This window comes from Hemiscyllium ocellatum, chromosome 16 (assembly GCF_020745735.1).
Source record: "Hemiscyllium ocellatum isolate sHemOce1 chromosome 16, sHemOce1.pat.X.cur, whole genome shotgun sequence".
In the NCBI taxonomy this organism is placed as follows: Eukaryota; Metazoa; Chordata; class Chondrichthyes; order Orectolobiformes; family Hemiscylliidae; genus Hemiscyllium; species Hemiscyllium ocellatum.
Genome location: NC_083416.1, coordinates 74999761 through 75026629, shown reverse-complemented (window position 1 = coordinate 75026629; position 26869 = coordinate 74999761). Strand labels below are relative to the sequence as shown.

The window sequence follows — 26869 nt, the reverse complement described above, 5'->3', positions numbered from 1 at the left end:
AAACATATCCAGCAATGGTGGTGGTGTCGTCTGGGATGCGTGTAAAGTGTAATTTCATGAATATGCCTCTGTCAAACTGTTGCTCAAGTCTGTAATACGGCTCTCCCGATTTTGGCAGTAGTCCCCAAATGTTAGTAAGCAAGAACCTGCAGGATTGACCTGGGAATGTAATTGATGGAGAAACCAAGGATGGTTGGGCCTAGGACATTTCCCTAAGGAATTCCTGTAGAGTTCCTCTTGGAGCTGAAATGATTGACCTTCAATAATCACAACCATTTTCCTTTGTTTATGCCGCATTGTTTATGGGAGTTTGCCTCGCACAAACTGATTGCAACATTCCCTATGTTGAAACAGTTCAAAAATACTTCATAGATCCTGCAGCTCTTTCGGACATCCTAGTGTCATAAATGCGGCTAAATAAATGTAAATTCTTACTGCATATTCTTCCATCTTACAAGAACGCCAAGTTTATGACACCCACCTCGCACTAAGATGTATTTCCTGTGGCAATGTTTCTCTCCAGTCTTCTTGTTCTGCACCTCGCACACGTAATCCCCCTCATCGCGTAAAGTTATGCTGGGAATCTGAAGCTCAAGGGCCACACCTTTCATCAGCGAGTCCAGCATCATCACTCCTTTCATCTCCTTGGCAAAGAGGTGCATGCTTTTACACTCCAGGACCGGGGGGTCTCCGAGCTCCCCCTCCAGGGCACTGGGAAGGAGGCGGTACCACCGTAGGTTCTCATACGTGTAGTTATCTGCATTGCAACGTAGCTTCACATCCTCACCTTCCACTGGGATCTCCGAAGGCTGAAGATCAATTCCAAAGCCTTCTGGGATACCTAGCAGAAAGGAGCAAGTTCAAGTTCAATCAAATCAATCTGAAATAACTCCTTTGTCACCTTGCCCTCGATGGGAAATAGATAAACGTAGTTTGAGAATTCAGAAAAAAAAAGAAAAAGATGCATCTATTTCCACTGGGGCGGGTAATCAGTAGGGACTAATAATTGGGAAAGGCACCAGAGAGAATAATGGGAGAGTATGCTTTAGACACTGCTAGCTATGATGATCTGAAATGCCTGGGATGGAAGCAGTTTTCCAAAAGGAAATTGGCCTGACTGGGAAAGATTGGATTCTGTAGCGAGATCCCAGGATTCTTTGGAAATGTACTAACCACACAATGAGTTAATTCAGTCACAAGACTGTGGGTGGTCTTTTTTGAACTACTTGAACAGTCGGTGTGGTGGAGCTGGTATCTGTTTTAGATCCAATTAAGTGGCTTGCCAGGCCATTTCAAAGGGCAGTTAATAGTGAACCACATTGGTCTGTGAGCAGGAACCACACAGAGACTAGATCAGATGACAATGGCAGCTTTCCTTCTCTAAAGGGCATCAGTGAACCAAACAGGAATTCTGGCAACCTGGTAGTTTCAGGGACACCATTGTTGCTGCTAGCATTTTTTAATGCCAGATGTTTTTAATCTAATTAATGAACTAAAATTTAACCTCCAAGTTCCAGTTGTGGGATTCGAACCCATAGAGTCCTACAGCACAGAAACAGATTCTTTGGTCCAGCCAGACCATGGCGAACACAATCCCAAATTAAACCAGTCCCACCTATTCCTGATGAAGGGCTTTGCCCAAAACACCGACTTTCCTGCTCCCTGGATGCTGCCTGACCTGCTGTGCTTTTCCAGCACCACGCTGATCTAGCTCCTGGCCCACATCCCTCCAAACTGTTGTATTTATCCCAATGTCTTTGAAACATTGTAATTATACCCACATCCACCATTTCCTCAGGAAATTCATTCCACACGCGAACCACCCTCTGTGTAAAACATTTGCCCCTCATGTCTTTTTTAAATCTCTCTCCTCTCACCTTAAAAATGTGCCAAATAGTTTGAAATCCCCCATCCTAGGGAAAAGACAACTACCATTCACTCTGTTTTTGCCTTATCAGTTCAGGTCCCTGTGTTGCAAGTGCAGGAGAAAAACCATCACCCTCTTTCAGTTCCCCCCACAAGATCATACAGCAATAAGTCAAGAACAAGGCGATAGACTACTTGAGCCTTTACAATGCTCCTATGTTTGGTCAGTGTCTGTTGGCTACAATGCATTCCATTCACATCAGTAAAGTTCTGTCACTCACTTGTCACATAGAAGTAGATGACCCGGTCATCACGTCCAACTTTGTTGAAAGCAGAACAGTTGTACATGACGGAGATATTTGCAGCTAAAATCACCAGCTTGCTAACCGTCTGCCAGTGTGGAGAGAGAAGACAATAATTAGAATAAGTGAGGGCCAACAGTGACTCCTGTCTGAACACTGAATAGCAGCATATAACAGGAGGAGGCCAGCCAGTCTCTCAAGCCTGTGCTTCCATTCGGTCAATGAGATTATGGCTTATCTGTGACCAAATGCCGGACACCCGCCATTGCTCATACCCCTGAATAACTTTGTTTAACAGAAATCAAATCAACCTCTGATTTAAAACAAACCATGCCAGAGCCTCACTCCTCACTTGCAGAAGATAATTCTAAGGTAAGCCAGTCTTATTTTTTCCCCCAACTTCACTTCCAGTTTTGGCTGTGTCCCCAGGTGCTAGAGTTCCAGTGAGAGGGAATCATTTCCGCCTACATCTAGCCTTTCAGTCAATACGAGCACCACTGCTTTAGTTTTCCGTATTTCTAAATGACTTAGATATTAAAAAAGAGAGTATGATGTTAAAATTTACCAATGATTCTAAACTTGGAGGAGTTCTAAACAGTGAGAATGACGCTAATTGACTACAACAGGACACAGGTAGTTGGCAGAATGGGTGGGCAAGTAGCAGGTGGAATTTAGAACAGAGACATTTGAGGTGATATATTTTGACGGAGAAGATGGACAGAGATAGTATTGACTCAATACCACATTTTCAAAAGTGTGTGTAAGGACAAAGGGACCAGCAAGGGTTAATGTGCATCGAACTTTGAAAGTGCACATGATATATTGAGAAAGTGGTTAGCAAAAAATCATTGGATGTTGGGCTTCCTATTTATACTCAGTAACCATATATATATGTAGCAAACAGAAAAGCAGAGAAGCTCAACTGAAATTTGATGAGGGTTCTGTGATGCCAAAGTGAGTCCAGTTTTGGTCATCACATTTTTTGGATGATTTACCAGAATGGTTCTAGGATTAGGGAGTTTTAGCAACAAGATTTGTTCTCATCTGAGTAAAAATAAAGGGAGGTTTGATATAGGTGTACAAGGTAATGGCATTTTCAGATAGGGTAGATAACGAAAGATGGGTCCCATGAATTGATAATACAAGGGTGAAAGAACACAGCTCTAAGAGATGCAATGGGATGTGGGGAAGAATTCTTTTGCACAGTAGAGGTTATATCGCTGCCTATGGAGACCTTAGAAACAGAAAAAAGAAATAGTTTCCAATGGAAACTGGATGAGCACAGGTTTCTGCTCCAGGGATAGAGTAGGGGAATGTGATTTACCTGGTTGCTGTAGAAAGAGCTAGTATGAGCTCCTTAGATTGAATGGTCTCCTGTGCGCCATTAATTATTCTTTTTTTTTAGATTAGATTAGTTACAGTATGGAAACAGGCCCTTCGGCCCAACAAGTCCACACCGACCCGCCGAAGCGCAACCCACCCATACATGTACCCCTTACCTAACACTACGGGCAATTTAGCATGGCCAATTCACCTAACCCGCACATCTTTGGAAGGTGGGAGGAAACCGGAGCACCCGGAGGAAACCCACGCAGACACGGGGAGAATGTGCAAACTCCACACAGTCAGTCGCCTGAGTCAGGAATTGAACCCGGGTCTCTGGCGCTGTGAGGCAGCAGTGCTAACCACTGTGCCACCGTGCTGCCCAAATTCTATGACAGTTCAGTACTGAGGGAGTGTTGTATTGCCAGATGGTACTCTTGAGAGCACACTGCACTGTCAGAGAGGCAATACTGAGGGAGCACAACACTGTCGGAGGAGCAGTACTGAGGGAGCACAATACTGTCAGAGAGACAGTACTGAGGGAATGCTACACTGTCGGAGGAGCAGTACTGAGGAAGTGCAACACTGTCGGTGGAGCAGTACTGAGGGAGCACAAAATTGTCAGGCAGTACTGAGGGAGCGCAACACTGTCGGAAGAGCAGTACTGAGGGAGCACAACACTGTCAGAGAGGCAGTACTGAGGGAGCGCAACACTGTCGGAAGAGCAGTACTGAGGGAGCACAACACTGTCAGAGAGGCAGTACTGAGGGAGCATAACACTGTCGGAAGAGCAGTACTGAGGGAGCACAACACTGTCAGAGAGGCAATACTGGGGGAGCGCAACACTGTCGGAGGAGCAGTACTGAGGTAATGCTACACTGTTGGAAGAGCAGTACTGAGGGAGAGCAACACTGTCGGAGCAGTACTGAGGGAGCACAAAACTGTCAGTGAGGCAGTACTGAGGGAGCGCAACACTGTCGGAGGAACAGTATTGAGGGAGCACAAAACTGTCAGACAGGCAATACTGAGGGAGCACAACATTGTTGGAGGAGCAGTACTGAGGGAGCACAAAACTGTCAGAGAGACAGTACTGAGGGAATGCTACACTGTCGGAGGAGCAGTACTGAGGGAGCACAACACTGTCAGAGAGGCAATACTGGGGGAGCGCAACAAATCGGAGGAGCAGTACTGAGGTAATGCTACACTGTTGGAAGAGCAGTACTGAGGGAGAGCAACACTGTCGGAGGAGCAGTACTGAGGGAGCACAAAACTGTCAGAGAGGTAATACTGAGGGAGTGCAACACTGTTGGAGGAGCAGTACTGAGGGAGCACAACACTGTCAGAGAGGCAGTATTGAGGGAACGCAATACTGTCAGACAGGCAGTACTGAGGGAGTGCAACACTGTCGGAGGAACAGTACTGAGGGAATGCTACACTGTCTGCCCGATTAAGTGGCTGACTAGAAGCATTATTCTGAAGAAGAGCTTCTGAAGTCATTCTCCCTAGTTTCCTGTGTCAGTATTTATCCTTCAACCAACACCATTAAAACAAACAGATTTACTGGTCGTTATCTAGGAGCTCACTGCTCACATTGACAGCCATATTTCTGACATTACCATGGTATTTCATTAATTGGGAGAAAGTGAGGACTGCAGATGCTGGAGATCAGCCCTTTCCTGAAGAAGGGCTCATGCCCGAATCATCGATTTTCCTGCTCCTTGGATGCTGCCTGACCAGCTGCGCTTTTCCAGCAACACATTTTCAGCTATTTCATTAATTGGAAAGCATTTGCGATGTTCTGAGGTTGTGTAAACTTGGAAGAATGATAAACTGTGAGGGCAGTGTGAAACTTTAAAAAGGGCATGGACACATTGGTGGAGAGTGTGGATAGGTGGCAGATGAAGTTCAATGTGGAGAAATATAAGGTGATACATTTTAGTACAAAGAATATGGAAAGAGTATAAAAGAAATAAAAGATACAATCTTAAAGAGTTTGCAGCAGCATAGATATACGCAGGTGTGTATGTGTATAAGTCATTAAAGGAGTCAGGACAGTTAGAAAGAGCTGTTAAAAATCTACAGTATTTGAAGTTTTATTAATAGAGGCATTGTACATGAGCACGGAAGTTGTGCTGATTCTATATAGGACACTGGTTATAGTACTGAGTACAATTTAGGAAAGATGTGAATACATCAGAGAGAGTGCAGAATAAATTTGTGAAATTGGATCCAGGAATGATATGTTTCAGTTGTGAGGTTAGATTGGAAGAGTTGGAACTGTTTTCCTTGGAGAGGCGAAGGCTGAGGGGTGATTTGACAAAGTGTCTAGACAGGGTGGGTAGGGAGAAAGTGTTCCTGCTCACAATGGGATCAGGAACCAGAGGGCACAGTTTTGATGTGTCTTGCAAAAGAATAAATACTGAACCTCCAGTTTCCTGCCACTTCAACCTGTTCCTTGGCCAACATCTCTGTCTCAGGTTTGCTGCAGTGTTTCAACTAAGTTCTAGCACAAACTGGAAGAACAGCATCTCATTTTCAGCGTGGGAACCTTGCAGTTTTCTGGGATAAGTATCAAGTTCAACCATTTTAGGGCTTGATGCATCTTCTTTCATGTCCTTACCCAACTCACACTGGGCGTTGTTATCACATAGTCTGCTATTACACACCTATTGTTAACCACTAATAGTCACCATTAGCAACTATTCATTCTTCTCGGCTGACAGTTATCCACGCCTTTGTCTGTCAAACCATCCTCCTCTCTCTATGGTTCACCTATTGTTTATTCCTAACCCCCACCTGTACCCTATCTTCTGAATAAAAAAAAACTTTTTCCTCTGTATACTACCAGTTCTGAAGAAGGGTCACTGAACCTGAAACGTTAACTCTGGCTTCTCTCCACAGATGCTACTAGACCTGCTGAGTGTTTCAAGCAATTTCTGTTTTTGTTTCTGATTTCCAGCATATTCTTTTGGTTTTTACAAAGTGGCATAGTAGTAGTAGTGTCCCTACCACTGAGCCAGGAGGCCTGGGTTCAATTCCTACCTACTCCAACAGTTTCTCACAAACCCACACCAAGTCCTGTTCATGGCCTGCTTGCTGTTATCCATTGGCTCATAGACTGCCAACTACATTGTTCCAAATTTTGCTTTCAGATCCATCCACAGCCCTGACTCATCTCTATCTCTGTAATCTCCTTCAGCCCTACAGTCTGAGTGAGACCTCTCACTCTTTCTCATCCTGCACCATTGGTTGCCATGTCTTCAGCTGTCTCGGTCCTAAGCTCTGGAATGCCCCGCCTAAACCTTCTTGAAGATGCTCCTTCACACCTATCTCTTTGACCAACCCTTTGGTCACTTGCCCTATTATCTCCTCATATAGTTCAGCTACAAGTCTTGTTGCTAGGAAGCACCTCGGTATGATTACTATACTGAAGACACAACATAAAAATATGTTGTTGCTGGTGTCAGAAAAAAGTCTTCGAAGTGGTGGTTCTAAACAGCAGGCTACCTTGTTCCTTCCCTCCAGAATCTCTGTGCTGGTTTCAATGCTCTCAATCCTGTTGATGGCGCTTCCTGTTGAGATGTCCCTCCAGTTTCGGCACTCGGGGGTCCTGTCCCGCGGTCGACGCATCATGGTTGCTCGACCCCTAAGATTGTGAGAGAAACCAGCAGAAACGTTATATGCATCAGAAAAGGGAAGGCTAAAGGGTGACTTGATGGAGATTGTAAAGGTAGGTGTGGAAAAGCTGTTTCTACTACTTTGAAGATTTAAGTTAGGAGGCGGGTGGGTGGGTCGGCATAAATACAGGGGAATTCACAAGAAATGTCTTTAGCCAAAAAGTGGTGATAGAGTGAGTGAAGGAGATGGTGACATAATGGCAATGTCTTGTCTAACAATCCAGAACCCCAGGCCAATGTTATGGGTTCGAATCCCAACCTAACAGATGGTGAACTGTAAATCCATAAAGTCAGAAGACAACAGGTACAGAATTAGACCATTCAGCCCATTGGGTCTGCTCCGCCAGTTGATTTTGGCTGATATGTTTTTCGATCCCATTCTCCTGCCTTCTCCCTGTATCCCTTGATTCCCCAACTAATTGAGAACCCAACTATTTCTGTCTTAATATACCCAGTGACTTGGCCTCCACAGCTTCTTGCAGTAATGAGTCCCACAGATTCAGCACCCTCTCAGATCAGTTCGAAAAGGTTGCCCCTTCACTCTGAGTCTGTGCTCTTGGGACCTAGTCTCCCTTAACAGTGGAGGCATCTTCTCCACCTCCACTCTATCCAGGCCTCTCAAGTTCCAGTGAGGTTCCCCCTCATTCTTCTAAACTCACAGATAGGGGTCACACATAGGCCAGACCTGTGAAGGACAATAGGTTTTCTTCTTGAAAGGACCTTAGTGAACCAGGTTGGTTTTATTGACAATGGTTAATTCCAGATTTTTATTGGACTCTGGGTTTGTACTTGATGGAGTTTAGAAGAATGAGTGGGAATCTCATTGGAACTTGAGAGGCCTGGATAGAGTGAATGTGGAAAAGGACATTTCTGCTCAACTCAGTCCTAAATGGCCCAACCTGTATCATTAGGCTGTGACACCTAATTCTGACTATCTGGATATACTAGAAGGGTCATCACATGAGACCATACGTGTTCTAGAGGCCATATGGGGACCCGGCAGCATCTGCAGTCCACACTTTCTTGTAGTTGTGGGTATGTTCGCCAAACTGGGAAGTTAATTTGCACACATTTCATCCCCTGGCTAGGTGACATCCTCAGTGCTTTGGAGCCTCCTGTGAAGCCACTGTTGTACTGTGTCTTCTAGAATTCATTTGGTTCCATTCCTGCTGTATCTAGTAGCCGGTAGTGTTCATTGTAGTGCCTGGTATATTGGGTCTAGGTCTATGTGTTTGTTGATAGAGTCTGTGGATGAGTGCCGTGCTTGTAAAAATTCTCTGGCTGTCCTCTGTTTAGCTTGTCCTTTGATTGTTGTATTGTTCCAGTCAAATTTGTGGTTCTTGTCAACTTGCCAGCTCAGTGAACATACCAACAACCACGATAACTTAATGAATACGGGAGCAGATAAAACAAAGCTTAAAATGGACAACAAAGGAAACGTCAGTGATTAGGGTCATCTATTCGTTGTGAAGGGTTTAATGAACAAGAGAGATGATGCTCTCATTTGTGAAAAACTGCTTACTATTCCAGGGTCACACAGGATCCCCAACCTCTTTTATCTTCTGCCAGTTTTGTTGATAAACCACACCCACCCCATCTCCTCCACCCTCACCTCTAACGCGGATTTCTTTGTCACAATAATTGAGAATGTTTGATCATTTTTCTGCATCACTTCCCTCCTTTCCTCTATAGCCCACTGGGCAAAACTTCCTTGAATCCTCATCCGTACCGTAATCCCGAATATGTTTCCTTCTTGAGTGTCTTTCCTATTTCCTCTCAGATTGATTATTAGATTGATGCCTGGAATGAGGGGATTATTTATGACAATTGGTTTGACAGAATGAGGCTGTTTCCATGAGAGTTTCGAAGACTGAGGAGTGACTTGACTAAAGCCTATAGGATTCTGAATGGAGTTGATAAGACAGATTTGGAAAGGTTGTTCCAGAGCTAGGGGGCACTGTTTTGAACTTAGGGATCCTGCCTTTAGGCCAGCGATAAAGAGAAACTTCTTTCACATCGAGACTTTTGAACTCCCCATCTCAGGATGCGGCAGAGGCGAGGTCATTAATTTTTTTATATTCATTCATGGAATGCGGGCATCGCTGGCTGGGTCAGCAGTTACCACCCGTCCCTAATTACCCCTTGGGAAGGTGGTGGTGAGCTGCCTTCTCGATCCACTGCATTCCATTTGTGGTAGGTAGACCTATAATGTTGTTAGGGAAGGAATTCTCAGACTTTGGCCCAGTGACAGTTAAGGAATGGCAATGCATTTCGAAGTCAGGATGGTGAGTGAGTTGGAGGGGAACTGGCAGGTGGTACTGTTTCCATGTACCTTGGTTTTTGTGAACAGTAATGGTTATGGGTTTGGAAGGTGTTGTTGAAGGAGTCCTGCAGAATTTCTGCAGTGTACCTTGTACAGAGTACATACTACTGTTTCTAATCATCGGTGTTGAAGGGAGTAAACATTTGTGGATTTGGTGCCAATCAGTTTTGTCCTGGATGGTGTCAAACTTGTGTGTTGTTGGAGTTGCATTTGTCTACGCAAGTGCGGAGTACCCCATCACTCACCTGACCTGATCACTGAATTTAATCTCACTCCTTCTTGAAAACATTGAATGCTTTGGTCTCAACCTCTTCTGCAGAGAATTCCACAGACTCACCTCTCCCTGGGGGAAGACGTTTCTGCTCAACTCAGTCCTAAATGGCCCAACCTGTATCATTAGGCTGTGACATCTAATTCTATCTGGATATGCTAGAAGGGTCATCACATGAGACCATACGTGTTCCAGGGCCAAATGGAGACCTAAGGGGAAACGTTTTCACGCAGAAGGTGGTGTGTGTATGGAATGAGCTGCCAGAGGAAGTGGTGGAGACTGGTACAATTACAACATTTAAAAGGCATCTGGGTGGGTATTTGAATAGGAAGGGTTTAGAGGGACATCTGGTGGGCATGGACTGAAGGGTCTGCTTCCATGATGTACATTTCAATGACTCTATGCTGGGTGCATACTGTAATTTACCAATCTGTCCAAGGGTTAGCTTAGTTGGCTGGAAGTAGTGTACCACCAACAGTGTAAGCTTAATTCCTATATCAGTTGACATCACCATTCACAATTTTGCTCCTTGCTTTAGGTATGGTAACCCCCAGGTTAAACCACCACCAGCTGTCTCTGTCTCTCTGTCTCTCTCTCTCTCTCTCTCTCTTTCTCTCTGATGAGTCAGTGCGGCTATGGTGCCTTTACTATAACTTTAATACCAGAGAAAGCCTAGAGAAACGCAGAGGGTGGGGTGAAATTAAAAAGGAAAATTAGGAAAGCAAAGAGAAGGCATGAAAAAACATTGGCTAGTAAAACCAATGAAACCCAAAATATTATAAAAAGATATAAACAACGAAAGGATAACTAACAAGGTCAGATGTGAAGTATCTCCAGCTCTTAAAAGAATCAGAGGAGGAAATAATAGAGGTTCTGACCATCATTTTCCAATTCTCTGACTCCAGGCGTGGTATAAGAGGACAAGCTAACATTGCATGGTTATTGAAATGGGAGGAAGTGATAGTCCTAGTAATTACAGATCAGTCAGCTTAACCTCAAAGGGAATCTATTGGAAAAAGTGTTCCGAGGGTCAACATAAATAGTAATTTGGAAAGAATGAATCACAGGTCATCAGTATTAAGCTGCAAACGGAAGAGCATGCCTGACTAAGTTGACTGGATTTTTTAAAGTAGTAAGATGGAGTATTTATGAGGGTGGTAAATCTACATGGATTTCAGTAGATTTCAAGCAGCAGACTGATCAGAAAGACAAAAGCTATGAGACCCAAGGGGAGGGACAAGTGGATGCAAAATTGATTAAGTGACAGGAAGCAAAGGATTCTGGTGTTTGATGACCTTGCAACTGAAAGACTGTGAGATCTGGCAGGTCCTCGCTTTTTAAATTTGAATGTGGGAATTATGATTAAGAAGATTGCAGATAATAGAAACATTTTTTGTGTGGTTGATAGTGCGGAGGAAAACTGCAAATAGCAGGAAGCTATCAATGGATTGGTCAGGGAGGCAGATAAATGGTCAAATGGATTTGAATACCGAGATAATATATTAGGACTGTACCATAAATAGTAGGGCATTGAAAAATGTCATAATGGATTTAAAAAATGGACAATTAGTTTTTCAAATTATATTGCTGAAGATGTGTTGCTAGAAAGGTGCAGCAGGTCAGGCAGCATCCAAGGAGCAGGAGAATCGACGTTGCGGGCATGAGCCCTTCTTCAGGAATCAAATCATCCTTTCAAATTGTATTGACTAATTTAAAAATGTTGGACATTGGGGATTAAGAGAAAAAAGAATGAGCACGGACACTTTAAATGGCCACCAAAGTTACCTGAAAGCCAAATTCTCAGGAATATATAAAGGTCTGTCTAATGGACTGAGTTGAGAGTATGGTGCTGGAAAAGCACAACAGGTCAGGCAGCATCCGAGGAGCAGGAGAATCGACGTTTCAAGCATAAACCCTTCATCAGCACCCCACTCTTGACTCTGATCTCCAGTATCTGCAGTCCTCACTTTCTCCCTGTCTAATGGACGGAGACAGGACAAACTGCTTAAAAATCACTAGTCCACATTCCAAAGTGGAAGTGAGAAAACAGTTAAGTTGCCCTCCAGTGTGATGTGTTTGGGATGAGTGTGATTGGAGTTTTGAAAGAGGTTGTGTATGTGAAATACCTTGATTGTAGGTATTGTTGGAACAAAGATTTATCTCCAATACTGGTTATTCAAAGAGGAGGATTGACACTTGATCCTGCTCTGACACCTTTGATCCTTACCTGGTCAGGTATACATGTGACTCCAGGCCTACAGCAATGTGGTTGACTCTTGACTGTCCTCTGAAATAGCTGAACAAGCCAATCAGTTTAAGGGCAATTAGAGATGGCCAATAAATTTGGCCTAGATGATGCTGCCCAGTCCACAAATGAATAAAACCAATTATATTGTTCTTTCTTTGGCTCAAAAAACTTTATTGCTTGGTTCCTTGTTGTTCATAGCAAAACCTGGTTAAGATTCTGAATTGAGGAGGGTTATAGACAACTGCAAAAATGCAAGGAAACCTTTGTCTTGACCAACCAAAGAGGTTAAACAGAGGGAGCTGGTAGTTGTCTACTCTCACTTTGTCATACATGGATGTAGAGCCTTGGAAAGTTTCTCAGGAAATATGGAATAGGCTGGGATGTGTTTTTCTTGGAACAGAGAACGTCAAAAGGAGATTTAAGCGAGGTATAAGCATACATGAGGGATTTAGATTGACAGGGCAGGAGGGAATTTAATTTACATAATAAAGAGGTCAATAATAATGGTGTAGATTTAAAATAATTCTGGATTAGAGGGTATTTGACTGATATCGTTCACCACTAGTTGATGGAGACTGGAACTCAATGACAGAAAGGGTCATGGAGGCAGACACCTTTATCGTGTTTCAAAAAGACTCTCGGGTGTGCACTTGAAGTGCAGTGAGGCACAGAGCTGTAGGCTAAGAGCTGCAAAGTGCGATTAGGCAGGATTGCTCGTTTTTATATCCAGCACAAACAATATGGGCCAAATGGCCTCCTTTGCTGAGCTGTGTTTCTATGTATATAACCAAGCTCCAAAGTCGGCCTTGCCTTGTTTTATCTGATGGGCAGAACACTTCAGGACATGACTGAGACATAATCAATGTATTGAGGGGCCGAGCTTTGTCCTGGGGGCATGTGTGAGAAGACGTGAACAGGCAGCTATAGAAAAACAGGAAGAAACCGAGAGTCAGGATTACTGCAGCATCCTCTCAGCTTGAAACAAACAGCCATGTATTGGCAGAAAAGACAGCATGAAAAATTCATTGCTGTGTCTGTTTCCTTACCAAATTGGCATTTAACAAAGTTTCTTAGTTATTAAAGATGTACTGACGCTTTATCTAAATAAATCAAACAATCCCTTCATAAAACATTCTTGACACAGACCTCAGCAACAACAATCAATTTAAATTGTTTGGTCTGTTTGCCAGCTCTTAGAGGTTTCGAATTTGTGGAGTTAAGCTGAGGGAAGGTCCTGCATAGATGTTTAGATCTGATGCTTGCAAGCATTTTTTTTTAAAATAAAGGAATGAAGTGTGCAGTGAGTGTGCAGTGAGCTGTCAGACAATGTGTGGTTGTTCCTTATAGACAAGACATCAAACCTGAAGGAGTTGAACTGTGAACTGCAGGGAAGAGACAGACATATAGCACATATGATCAACGCTGTGAATCTATTCAAACTGGGTCAGTGATCCTCCCAATTTAAAATTAACAAGATGCTGCAACAGTTCCCAAGTCTGGAAAGAAAAGTACTGAAAAAAAATCAAAGATAAACAAAAGAGGTTCCACCCATAAATCTTCCGTCCCTACCTGGGGAAGTTAACAGAGGAATACAACAGGTGATTTCATGGATTCAATGTGATGCAACAAATTGTCATGTTTGTCTGAAATTCACTCCTTCAAGCAGATAATGGTGGGCCAGCTACCAAATTTCATCAGGTATTGGATTACAAAGCAATGGAGTTGATAGATTAGAAGAACTCCTACTACAATGATATAGAGGTTTATGAAAACCAAACCTGGAGTATTGTGTACAGGTGGATACAATTTGCCTTTGAGGGAATGCAACAAAGGTTCATTTCAGTGATTCCTGGGCTGAGGGGATTATCCTGAGGAGAAATTGCGCAGAATGGTTTTGATTTCTCTAGAGTTTAGATGAATAACAGGAGGTTTCGGGGAAATCTATAAAGTTCTTGGATAGATTGAAAGGGTGGATATATAGAAATCACATTTATAAGCGGTATTCTAGGAGTGGTCTCACTGAAGCCCTGTATAAATGCAGCAAAACCTCTACATTTACAATAAGGCCCGACATTCCATTAGGAGAATGTGAGGACTGCAGATGCTGGAGATCAGAGTCACGAGTGTGGTACTGGAAAAGCACAGCCGGTAAGGCTACATTTGAGGAGCAGGAGAATCGATGTTTTGGGCATAAGCCCTTCATCAGGAATCTGGATGCTGACATTCTCTTAGCCAACCTAACACCTACCTAACCTCTTGTTGCGAAAAGAGGTTTGAAAAAATGGGACAGCTTGAAGGAGAATGTGAGCCATGACAGAACCTGGTAACAAGGCCACAGATTGTCTGCATGAGCTTAAGCCCAAAGATTTGTGATACTTACAGGCTGCGGTAGGATTTTAAACCACAAGGCCCCCATGGCCTCCAGGACCATTGTATTTTCACAGGAGCAGGGATCCCATAGGCGGTGCAGGTCAGTGTCTGGCGACTTCCACGTGGGTAGATGTTGGTCGGGGAGGCCACTTCCTTCTCATGAATCTGAGGTGGGACTGTTGAAGGGAAAGAAAGTACTTGATTGCAGTGTGTGTCAGTGTGAGTGAGGCGATGGATCACAATCATCAACCAGGGAAGAAACCGAACAATATAGAATCCCTTCTATATAGAAATCCCCTTAATATATAATTCCCCCTTCTCTGATACAGTTATACCTCTCTATATGATTCCCTTCCCCAATATGACACATATCAATATATAACTCTTCCTCCCTGATAATAGACACACCTCAAAAATATAAATCCCCCTCCCTGATACAGATATAACATCGACATAACTCCCTTCTTTGATGTGACACCCCTCAATATGTAACTCTTCCTCCTTAATATGTGATACATCCTTATACAAAACTGCCCCTCCCAGATATATAGCAAACCCCTATGTATAACTTCTTGTCTGATTTATGACAAGTCCCTACATATAACTCCTACATGTACAGTATATGATACACCTTTTTGTCATTCCAGTGAAGCCAATTAAATGGATTCGATAAAGGTTTGTGAAAAATATACGCCTATTCCAGCATTTTCGGCTCCAGCTGCTCCAGTGACTCCACACCTATTCCAACGTCTTCAATGTCTTTACATAACCCAGTGAATCCTACCCCACTTCAGTATACTTCGTATACTCCAGTGACTCCAACTTTACTTCAGTGTGTTTATGTCTACCCCAATACCATTACACCAGTGTCTTCTCCATTAGTTAATATGCTTGAAATTGAATCACTGCAATCACAGTAATTTAGGCATATCACTGACTTCCAATAATTCACTCTGTAATATCAGGAACTCAACCCACCCACTTCATCTCCTTTCAGAGTCATTGTGCATGCCTTCGTGTCAAGAGCGAATTTTTATCCTAAATCACCAAAATTGGGAAAGTTATGGGATTAGTTAGCTACCTGTTATACTTTATATCAGCAGACTGGGCAATGTTATTTTAAAATTACTCCTTTGGCCTTTTCCATCTGCATTGTGCAATTTTGTATTAGCCCCTTTGATTGACGTTACTGATAGAAATTTGGCAATACCTTAATCTGGAGATTTATAGAGGCGGTGCTGGTTCTCAATATCAGACACCATGTTGGCCAAAGCCACAATGGGAACTGTGAACATTATTGTGTGGAACTTTTTTGAAGGTTTGAGCTTTTGGATTTGGATTTGCTAGTCTCGTTTTCTTTTCCCTGGAACTTGAATTTGGAACAAACCAGCACAACTACACCTCAAAGTTATCTTTGAAGTTTTTCGAATCTTCACTGATAAGCCAGATGTGAGGATATTTAGGTTTCAGTTAGTAGCTGCCCCTCAAAGTGATTGTGATACCTCCATCTCCGTGCCCCACCCCCACCCAGTGTGTCATAGGTACACCCACCTGTCTGACAGGATTGTCTCATATGACAGGGCATCCCACTCCAAGTGTGACGGGGTGGGGGAGGGGGTGACACTACTCTGCTTTTCCCCTGTAGCCCTGCAAACTCTTCCTTTGCGGATAGTGATCCAATTCCCTTTTGAAAACCCTGTCTTCATCATGATCTCTTTGTGTGAAAAAGCTTTATCATGCTGCTACTACATGCTTTTGCCAATTCCTTTAAATTTTTGCCCTTTAGTTCTAGCCCCTTCCAATTATGGGAACTGTTTCTCCTCATCTACTCCGTCCAGACCCCTCATGATTTTGAATCCCTTTTCAAATCACCTCTCAATCTTCCCTTCGCCAAGGTGGACAGTCCTCATCTCTACAATCAATTTACATAACTGAAATTTCCCATGGATCCATTCTCAGAACCTTCGCCGCATACTCTGTAATGATTATTAATTTTCTCCCATTATTTCCCCCCCTCCCCACCACACCATGGTTAACTGTTGTTGCTAGATTTATAATTAGACCTTTTTCTGGAACAAGGATATAACATTTACAGTTCTCCAGTCCGCTGGCACCTTCCCCAAGTCTAAAAATGTCTGGAAAATAATGGTCACTACCTCTGTAATTTCCTCTCATTTCCCTCAGCACTCTTGGATGCAACTCATCCAGTCTTGGTACCTTGTCAACTTTAATTACAGCAGCTTATCCAATAACTCTTCATGATTCATTTTAAACCTTCAAGAAGCTGAATAGCCTCCTTTTGCACCATGACCTGGCCACATCTGTTTCAACCTCCCTGGCCCTACTTTCATCCCTGAAACATCTGGATAACAAAGACGTCAGACTCCTACTTATTGACTGTAGCTTTGCCTCCAATCTCTGAGACCGAGGACTCTGCTCCCTCCCTGTGCAACTGGATTCTCGATCCACAAACTGCAATCAGTAAGGATAGGCAACAACACAGACAGTCAGAACAACTAATGTGTCTCCATGATATATCATCGAAACTTCCTGCACTATTTTGTAACTGCCTTGCAAATTTGACCCTCTATATCTCTGTTTTCACTTGGTGGTCTATTGACAATGCCATTTTACCTCTTTTTTTAGCTGTAGTCAAACAAATTCTGTCTGTTTATTCTGTCGTTGTATCCTAGTAAGAGTTACTGTAGGTGAAACCTGTAGCCCAGTGAGAATCGGCGTGTATGTGGAACTCATACCCCACTGAGGGATAGTGCATGTACCATGTGGGACCTACACACCTGGTTACTTCTTCCAAAATGTATTGGCTTAAAAAGCTCTCCTTGATGCACTTTAAGAATTCCGCTCCCTCTAAACATACTCCAGTACGCCATATAATGTCAGGGAACTTGAAATCCCCCATCATCACTATCCTATTACTTTTACACTTCCCTGAAACTTGCCTACATATCTGCACTCTATTTCTCTCACACTGTTAGAAGGCCTTTAATACTGTCCCGACAATGTGATTTTGGTTTTTAAGTTCTACACATATGACTTCATTTGAGGAGCCTCCTAAAATGTCATCCCTCTTTTCTGCTACAATTGATTCCCTGCTCAATATTGCAGCACCCCTTTCTCTTTTATTGCACGGTGGGTCAGTGGTTAGCCTCATAGTGTCAGGGATCTGGGTTCAATTCCACCCTCAGGCAGTTGTGTGGAGTTTGCACATTACCCCCCATGTCTGTGTGGGTTTCCCCCGAGTGCACTGGTTTCCTCTCATAATCCAGGGATGTGCAGGTTAGGGTGGATTGGCCATGCTAAATTGCCCACAGTGTCCAGGGATAGGTGGGTAAGCCATGGGAAATGCAGGGTTATGGGAATAGGTTTGGGTGGGATGCTCTTCAGAGGGTCAGCATGGACCTGATAGGCCGAACTGCCTGCTTCCACACTATCGGGAGTCTATTATTTTTACCTCCTTCCTTTTTGTCCGAACACTATACATCTTGGAATACTGAGCTGCTGATTCTGCCCCTCTCTCAGTAATAGCAATGAAATCATTCCCCATGTTTTACTTTGGGCCCTCAATGTATTTGGAGAAAGTGAGGACTGCAGATGCTGGAGACCGGAGTTGAAAAGTGTGTTGCTGGAAAAGTGCAACAGGCCAGGCAGCATCCGAGGAGCAGGAGAATCAACATTTCGGGCATAAGCCTTTATTCAGGAATCTACACATTTGACTTCATTTGAGGAGCCTCCTAAAATGTTATCCCTCTTTTCTGCTGCAATTGATTCCCTGTTCAATATACATCAATTCTCCTGCTCCTAGGATGCTGCTTGGCCTATTGCGCTTTTCCAGCACCACACTTTTCAGCCCTCAATGTATTGGCCTTGTTCATCAGATTCTTGCATTAAAATGAATACCATCTAGCCTTTGTGCCTTAAATGGCTTATGATTTTTATGCCTTCCCGACTTGCTTGCGGCTTCTTCTCATTCTATGGAGGTGCTGGTGTTGGACAGGTTACCTGACGAAGGAGCAGCGCTCTGAAAGCTAGTGCTTCCAAATAAACCTGTTGGACTATAACCTGGTGTGGTGCGATTTTTAACTCTTCTCATTCTGGCAGTGCCCCTTCCTCTACTGAGCCTTTTTGCAGGATATCACCCCTATACATCGCGTGAGGCAGTGCGTGTGGAACCTTTGCCCCAGTGAGAGACAGCGTGAGTGACACTGGGGACAGAATGGACTCAGTGCTGTTGATGAAGACGGATAATATAGAGACCGGATGTGGAACTAAATCCAAAGTAATTGGGAACTAATCAGATCATTCCTATTTTGCAAGAGAATTCTAATTGATGTTTTACCATTGACCACAAGCTGCAAGTGGAGACGCTCCTCTAGTTTAGCTTTGCTGTTTCGTAGCACCACGGTGTAGTTCCCTGCTTCCTGCTCGGTCACATCCCCAATCATCAAACCCATTCGTGAAAACTTCACCTTGTTAAAGGATGGACTTTTGCTGATAAATTTTCCATTTTTGTACCTGAAACAAAACACACACTAAGTGGTTCTTTTCAACTTACCAATGAGGGAGAGGGATTGTGAGAGAAAGTGAAGGAGAGAAGGAATGGAAAGGCAGAAGAGGCAGGGTGAGAAGGGGGAGGGGAGAAGAAGGAGAGAGTTGGAAATGGAGGAGGTGAAAGAGGGGGAAGAAGCGGTGGAATAGGAGAACGAGGACAAAGATTAGGAAGGTGTGGTTAGGGATAGGTGTGAAGTTTTTCATTTTGGTAGCAAAACAGAAAGGCAGAATATTATTCAAATGTTGTGAGGTTGGGAAGTGAGTGTATTCAAGTAAACCTGGATCTCCTTGTACATGAGCCACTTAAAGTTAAAGTGTATGTGCTGTATAGCAAACAATTAGAGGGGAAATAACATGTTGGCCTTCATTACAAGGGCGTTTGAGTATTGGGGTAAAAATGTTTTGCCACATGTGTACAGACCCTTGGTGAGACCTCACATGGAGCGTTATACAGAGTTTTGGATCACTTATCTAAAAAAGATATATTTTCCATAAAAGGAGTGCAACAGAGGTTGACCAAATGGATTGCCTTATGAAGAGAGATAGAGGGACTGGGTCTGTATGAAAAATGAGAGGTGATCTCATTTAAACTTACAAAGGTTTTGCAGGATATGATGTGGTGGGTGTAGGTAAGATGTTTCTCCTAACTGGGGAGTCTTAAACCAGGGACAAAATCTCTGTAATGTTTGACTTTTACCTTTATTTCTTTATGTTTCTACTTTAACACACAAAAAAAAACTGTAGTGCTGAATGTTTTAGCTTACTTCTTTATTCTCCTATTTCTGCAACTAAGTGTTTGTACCAAAGGTGGCACCATGTGTACATTGTACACTTTACACTGTAATATTGTACCCCAAATCTAAACTCAGATAATGGATAGGTCATTTAGAAATGTAGGGAATAGCAGCAGAGGCAGGTCATTTGACCAGTCAGCCTAGTTGATCCTATCTCAACACTCAGTACAGGGGGTCCATGATTTTCAAACATATGACTTACGAACATATCCCATACAGAGATGTAACTTTAAAGCTTTGGCTTATGAATGTTTCCTGTAGTTACAAATGGCTATTTTATATGTCCTCCATTGTGTTCCAACTTGAGTACAAATTGACTTGCAAACAGACTCAAGGAAAGAACCTGTTCACAGCCCAGGGTCTGTCTATACTCCTCATATCCCTTGACACCTTGAGCCTCAAGAAATATATGGATAAAGATGATTCAGTGACTCTTCCTTCGCAGCTTTCTAGGTGAGAGAATTCTACAGGTTCACTAACCTCTGGGTGAAGAATGTTCTCCTCACCTCAATCGAATATGATCTCCCCGTATCTTAAGACCATGGTCGCTTGTTCTGGACTCTCCTGGTCAGAGGAAACACTATCCCACCCAGTCTGTCCAAACCCTGCCAGAATTCTATGTGTTTCAATGAGTTTCGCCCTCCCGCTTCTAAATTCTGATAAGTACAGACTGAATCTTTACTCGCACAGCAAACCTGCCACCCCAAAAATCAGTTTGATCAAGCTTTACTTCAGACTGAAATGAGGGGGACTTTCTTTCCTCAGAAGGTGATGAATCTTTGGAATTCCTGTAGAAGCCATTCATTGAGCATGTTTACGTCAGAAGTTGACAGATTCCTGATTATCAAGGACATCAACAGTAATAACTATCATTGGAGGAAAAGTACTTGGAACTAATGGGGCTAAAGGGCCATTAGTTCCCTGGACCTTACAGGTTGCATCCTGGAATTTTAAAATAAGGTAACTACAGAGATCATGGATGGACTGGTAGGAATCTTTTAAGAATCCTTAGATCAAGAGGATTGGAAAACTGCCAACAAATACCAGTGTTTAAAAAGGGAAGGAGACAAAAAACAGGTAACTATAGGCTAGTCAGCATAAGATCTGTTATTAGGAAATATTAGAGTTTAATTCTGAAGGACATAATAACAAAGCATTTAGAAATGCCTAACATGATCAAACACAGTTATCATGGCTTCATGAAAGGAAGATCATGCCTTACAAAGTTATTAGAACTTCAGAGGAGATAATACGCAGGAGAAATCAATGGCTATAGTACAGGTGAACTTCCAAAAGGCATTTGATTATGACTGCAATTAAAGCTAGTTAATAAGAAAACAGCATATGGTGTGAGGTTAGCTTATTAGCATGGAGAGAGGATTGTGCAACTAAAAGAAGACAGAGGGTTGGGATAAGGTGGGGTGGGAGCATTTTCACATTGGCAATCTGTAACTAGTGGAGTACCACAGGGGTCAGTGCTGGGGCCATAATTATTTACAATGTATATTAATGCCTCAGTTGAGGAAAGAGAATACGTTGCAATCATATTTATGGATGGCACAAAAATATGTAGAAAGGTGAATAGATGACACAACGCATCTGCAGAGGGATACAGATGGGTTAAGTAAGTGACAGATGGAATATAAAATGGAAAATGTCAAGTTATATACTTTGGCAGGAAGATCAGAGGAGCTGAATAATATTTAAAAGGAGAAGAACTGGGGATCCTCATGAATGAATCCCAAAAAGCTAGCTCACAAATTTTAGGAGTTAACAGTGAAGGTTAATGGATATTTGACCTTTACTTTAAAGGCAATTGAATACAAAAATAAAGAGTTCTCGCTAAAACTATACAAGGCACTGGTCAGAAAACTGTGACAATTTTAGTCCCTTCTTTAGTGGTATTATCGCTGGACTGTTAACCCAGAGACCCAGGTCATGTTCTGGGGACCCGGGTTTGAATCCTGCCACAGCAGATGGTGGAATCTGAATTCAACAAAAATCTGGAATGAAGAATCTGATGAAGACCATGAATTGTTGTTGGTTGTTGGGAAAGCCTCATCTGTTCACTAGCACCCTTTAATTAAGGAAGTCTGCTATACTTATCTGGTCTGGCCTACATGTGACTCCAGACCCACAGCAATGTGGTTCACTTTTAACTGCCCTTTGGGCAATTAGGGATGTGCAATAAATGCTGACCTAGCCCTCTTCCCATGAATGAATAAATAATATCTAAGGAATTCGCAAGGTTTGTGAAGGTTTGTAGCTCAGGTTGAGGTTTAGGGTGTAGGTTTGCTCACTGAGCTATAGGTTTGATATCCAGACGTTTCACTACCTGGCTCGGTAACATCATCAGTGGTGACCTCCAAGTGAAGCGAAGCTGTTGTCTCCTGCTTTCTATCTATATCTTTCTCCAGGATGGGGTTCCTGGGGTTTGTGGTGATGTCATTTCCTGTTCGTTTTCTGAGGGGTTGATAGATGGTATCTAGATCCATGTGCTTGTTTATGGCGTTGTGGTTGGAGTGCCAGGCCTCTAGGAATTCTCTGGCATGTCTTTGCTTAGCCTGTCCCAGGATGGATGTGTTGTCCCAGTCGAAATGGTGGTTTTTTTTCATCTGTGTGTAGGGCTACGAGGGAGAGAGGGTCGTGTCTTTTTGTGGCTAGCTGGTGTTCATGTATCCTGGTGGCTAACTTTCTTCCAGTTTGTCCTACGCAGTGTTTGTGGCAGTCCTTGCATGGAATTTTATAGATGATGAAGGTTTTGTCCATGGGTTGTACTGGGTCTTTTAAGTTTGTTAGTTTTTGTTTGAGAGTGTTGGTGGGTTTGTGTGCTACTAGGATTCCGAGGGGTCTCAGTAGTCTGGCTGTCATTTCTGAAACTTCTTTGATATATGGTAAGGTGGTTAGGGTTTCTGGCTGTGTTCTGTCTGCTTGTCGTGGTTTGTTCTTGAGGAATCTGTACTGTGTTTTTTGAGTATCCGTTCTTCTTGAATATGTCGTATAGGTGGTTCTCCTCTATTTTTCGAAGTTCGTCTGTGTTGCAGTGTGTGGTGGCTCATTGGAATAGTGTTCTGATACAGCTTCGTTTGTGTGTGTTGGGATGGTTGCTGGTGTAGTTGAGTATTTGGTCAGTGTTTGTCGGTTTTCTGTATACGCAGGTTTGTAATTCTCCCTTGTCCTTTCTTTTGACTGTGATGTCCAGAAATGCGAGTTTGTTGTCAGTTTCTTCCTCCTTGGTGGACTTTATGCCTGTGAGGGTGTTCTATCTTGTTTCGTTTTGTGATGACAAAAGTGTCATCTACGTAGCGAACCCAGATTTTTGGTTTGATGGTTGGTAGAGCTGTTTGTTCTAGCCTTTGCATTACCGCTTCTGCTATGAATCCTGATAGTGGAGATCCCATGGGTGTGCCGTTGGTTTGTTTGTAGACTATGTTGCTGAAAGTGAAGTGGGTGGTGAGGCACAGGTCCACTAGCTTCATGATGTTTTCGTTGGTAATGTGATTGATGGTGGTTGGTGTGTGTGTGTGTGATGGTCTGTTCTAAAAGTGTGGTGAGTGTTTCCTTTGCTAGGTCGATGTTGATGGAGGTGAACAGTGCTGTTACATCGAATGAGATCATTGCTTCGTCTTCCTCTAATTTGGTGTTTTTGATGATTTTTAGGAATTCCTGGGTGGAGCGGATGGAGTGCTTTGACTCTTCTACTGGGTATTCCAGTCTCGCGTGTAGTTCTTTGGCCAGTCTGTAAGTTGGTGTTCCGGGTAGTGAGACTATAGGTCTGAGGGGGGTTCCTGGTTTATGGATTTTTGGTAGTCCGTAGAATCGTGGGTGTTGGTCCCGTCGGGTTTCATTTTCTGAAATTCTGTCTTGTTTAATTGTCTGGAATTGTGTAATTTTCTTTGGAGATATGTAATTTTGTTTCCTAATTGTGAGGTCGGGTCTAGCGCCACCTTTTGGTAAGTGTTGGTGTCTGCGAGTAGTGCATTGGCTTTCTCTATGTAGTCCCTTCTGTTCGGGATGACTGTGAGCCGACCTTTGTTTGCAGGTAATATAACGATGTTTTTGTCTTTTTTGAGGTTTTCTAGGGCTTTCTTTTCTTGTGTGTTCAGTTTGTTTCCTTCCCTTTTTTTTAATATCTAAGGAAAGTTACACTTAAATAGCTTACTAAGTTATGAGGCATTGGAGGCAGTTTGGAGAAAATTCACTAAGCTGATCCCAGGGATTTTCCAGGAGGGAAGTTGAGCAGGTTGGGCTTATACTCACTGGTGCTTAGAAGAATGCAAGGCGACTTTATTTGAAACATATACAAGATTCTGAGGGGAACCTTAACAAGGTAGATTCAGAGATATTGTTTCCCGTTGTGGGGGAGTCTAGGATGAGAGGGAATAATCTCAGAGTAAGGGTTTGTCCATTTAAGACAGATCAGAGGATTTTTTTTCCCTCTCAGAGGGTTGTGGATCTGTGGAATTATTTACCACGGAGGGTGGCACTCAAGGCCGGATAATTAAGTACATTAAAACTAGATTTAAGATATCAAGGGTCAAGGGGAAAAGGCAGGAACAATAGTGGATAGTCCAACCAGTCTGACCTCACTGTAAAGTGGAATAGACTTGACAGATGGAATGGCTTTCTTTTGTTCCCATGAAGCACAGAGAAGAAGGAGATCAGATGAAGAAAGGAGAAGAGGGGGTTTAAACAAATATAAATGTCAAGGTGATATTTGTGAAAGAATTAGGACATTATTATTCAGAATCAGCAAAGTGTCTAGAAATAAAGAGGAAGATTCAGTTGATAAATGTGTAAAGATTTTCTTGATTCACATCACAGTCTGAACTTTCCTGACTATACTCACACTTTGAAATCAGGTTGAGGGTAGGCTCGGTACCTCAAAGGGAGATACACATTCTTCTGTCCCACCGTTGCTTCAATGATGGGGCTCTTATCGTAATCCACATGGATGAAAGGCTTTTCTGAATAAAGTGGAAATGGAAGACAAATCAAGAGGAGACCAACCCCCAAAACACCAGTGCAGCTTAAACTGGAGTTCGCTAGTGCAGCAGCTACATTTCCAAACTGTTTGCTTAGCCAAGCGTTGCTTTGAAAGAAAAATAAATGTGCAATAATAGCGAGTGATTCATGACTTCATGTTGTCCCATTGTGTCAGTAGAAGATTAGTTAGCAACGGTATTTATTCTCTGTCCTGAGGACTGAGTACAAACTCCAGGTTGACAAATTCAGTGCAGTAATGAAGTACAGCTGGAGGGGCACTACAGTGGGAGTGCTGCACTGTCAGTGGGTCAGTGCTGAGTGAGTGCTGCACTCACTGACAGAGGGTCAATAGGGAGGGAACACTTCACTGTCAGATGGTCAGTACTGAGGGAGTGCCACACTGTCAGAGAATCAGTACTGAGGGAGTGCTGCACTGTCAGAGGGTCAGTACTGAGGGAGTGCTGCACTGTCAGAGGGTCATTACTAAGGGAGTGCCGCACTATCAGAGGGTCAGTACTGAGGGAGTGCCGCATGTCAAAGGGTCAGTACTGAGGGAGTGCTGCACTGTCAGAGGGTCAGTACTGAGGGTGTGCCGCACTGTCACAGGATCAGTACTGAGGGCGTGCTGCACCGTCAGAGCAACAGTACTGAGGGAGTGCTGCACTGTCAGAAGGTCAGTACTGAGGGAATGCTGCACTATCAGAAGGTCAGTACTGAGGGAATACTGCACTGTCAGAAGGTCAGTACTGAGGGAATGCTGCACTGTCAGAAGGTCAATACTGAGGTAACAAAGCACTGTCAGCAGTCAGTTCTGAGAGTGCTGCACTACTTGCTAGTTGGTACAGAAGGTGCATTACATTATTAAAGGACAGTACTGAGGGAGCAATTCACGAGTGCAGAGGGTGAGATGCATTAGCTCTGCTGTAATATTGAGGCAGCCTTGCAATATTCTAAGGACAGTACTCAGAAAGAGATGCACTGAATCAGGGATAATACTGAGGCAATGTTTGACAGGCAAAAAAGATTTGAAGCTGATGTCCGTCAGCTCTCTCTGTTGGGTATTTGATGATTCCATGCAGCATTTCAGACAAATCATGAGGATAATGTCTCCCCCCAACTACATCCCTCCATCCCCCATCCTACCGTCCTAGCCAATGTTTATCCTTCAACCAGCATCACTAGGATGGATTATCTGGTGACCATGTGCTGGGGATCTGTTGTTCTGGAGTCATGCTGGATGTCAATTTGCAGTTGCATTTCCCAAATTACAATGGTGAGCACTCTTCACTATGTTGGCTGTGAAGTGGTTTGTGATTTCACAAAGTTCTGAAATTCATCCTGTAAACTGTGGGCAGACGGTTGCTATGGAACAGGATTCTTTCCCCTCCCAGTGATGACACACCCAGTCACATGCAAAGACAGTCAGTGATGCCCCACCATGGCCAATGGTGGGGGGAAGGGGACAGTGTTTTCTTACCATGCACAATGACCTCTGCTGTTCTCTCCTTAATGTCGAAGCCATTATTGGCCCTGCAGATGTAAGTGCCCTGCTCCGCTGTTGTTATGTTATTTATGACGAGAGTACTGCTCAGTTCTAACCCTTCGTTCAGCTCACGTTTTTGCGATGAAATCACTGCTCGATCAGCCTGGGCCAGGTTAGAAACAGACAAACATATCAATCACCAACTTCCCGACAAGGCCAAAGTGTCCAGAAAAATCACAGACGGACCAAGTAATAATTAAAATATCTGAGGGGTTTCTTTGGAACATAAGAACAGAAGCAATAGGAGCAGGAGTGGGCTATCTGGCCTTCTGAGCCTGTTCTACCATTCAGTAAGCTCATGGCTAATCTTTTCGTGGGCTCAACCCCACTCATCCACCCACTCACCATAACCGTTAATTCCTTTTCTGTTCAAAAATCTATCTATCTTTGCCTTAAAAACATTCAACAAGGTAGCCTCAACTACTTCACTGGGTAGGGAATTCCACAGATTCACAACCCTCTGAGTGAAGAAGTTCCTCCTCGGTTCAGTCCTTAATCTGCTCCCCCTAAACTTGAGGCTATGCCCCCTAGTTCTAGTTTCACTCAACAATGGAAACAACCTCCCTACTCCTATCTTATCTATTCCCTTCATATCTT

At 43.3% G+C, this 26869-nt stretch overlaps 1 protein-coding gene across 1 annotated transcript in view; it reads right to left on the bottom strand.

The window, feature by feature from the left end:
- flt4 (fms related receptor tyrosine kinase 4) overlaps window positions 1–26869 on the bottom strand; it is a 237547-nt gene that overhangs the window by 50336 nt on the left and 160342 nt on the right. The window contains exons 7-13 of the mRNA XM_060837385.1: window positions 26207–26375; window positions 24593–24710; window positions 18738–18913; window positions 14391–14556; window positions 6999–7137; window positions 2148–2256; window positions 482–841 (exon numbers count right to left, since the gene is read on the bottom strand). Coding sequence (XP_060693368.1) covers window positions 482–841; window positions 2148–2256; window positions 6999–7137; window positions 14391–14556; window positions 18738–18913; window positions 24593–24710; window positions 26207–26375 — 1237 coding nt within the window. The remainder of the gene's footprint in view (window positions 1–481; window positions 842–2147; window positions 2257–6998; window positions 7138–14390; window positions 14557–18737; window positions 18914–24592; window positions 24711–26206; window positions 26376–26869) is intronic.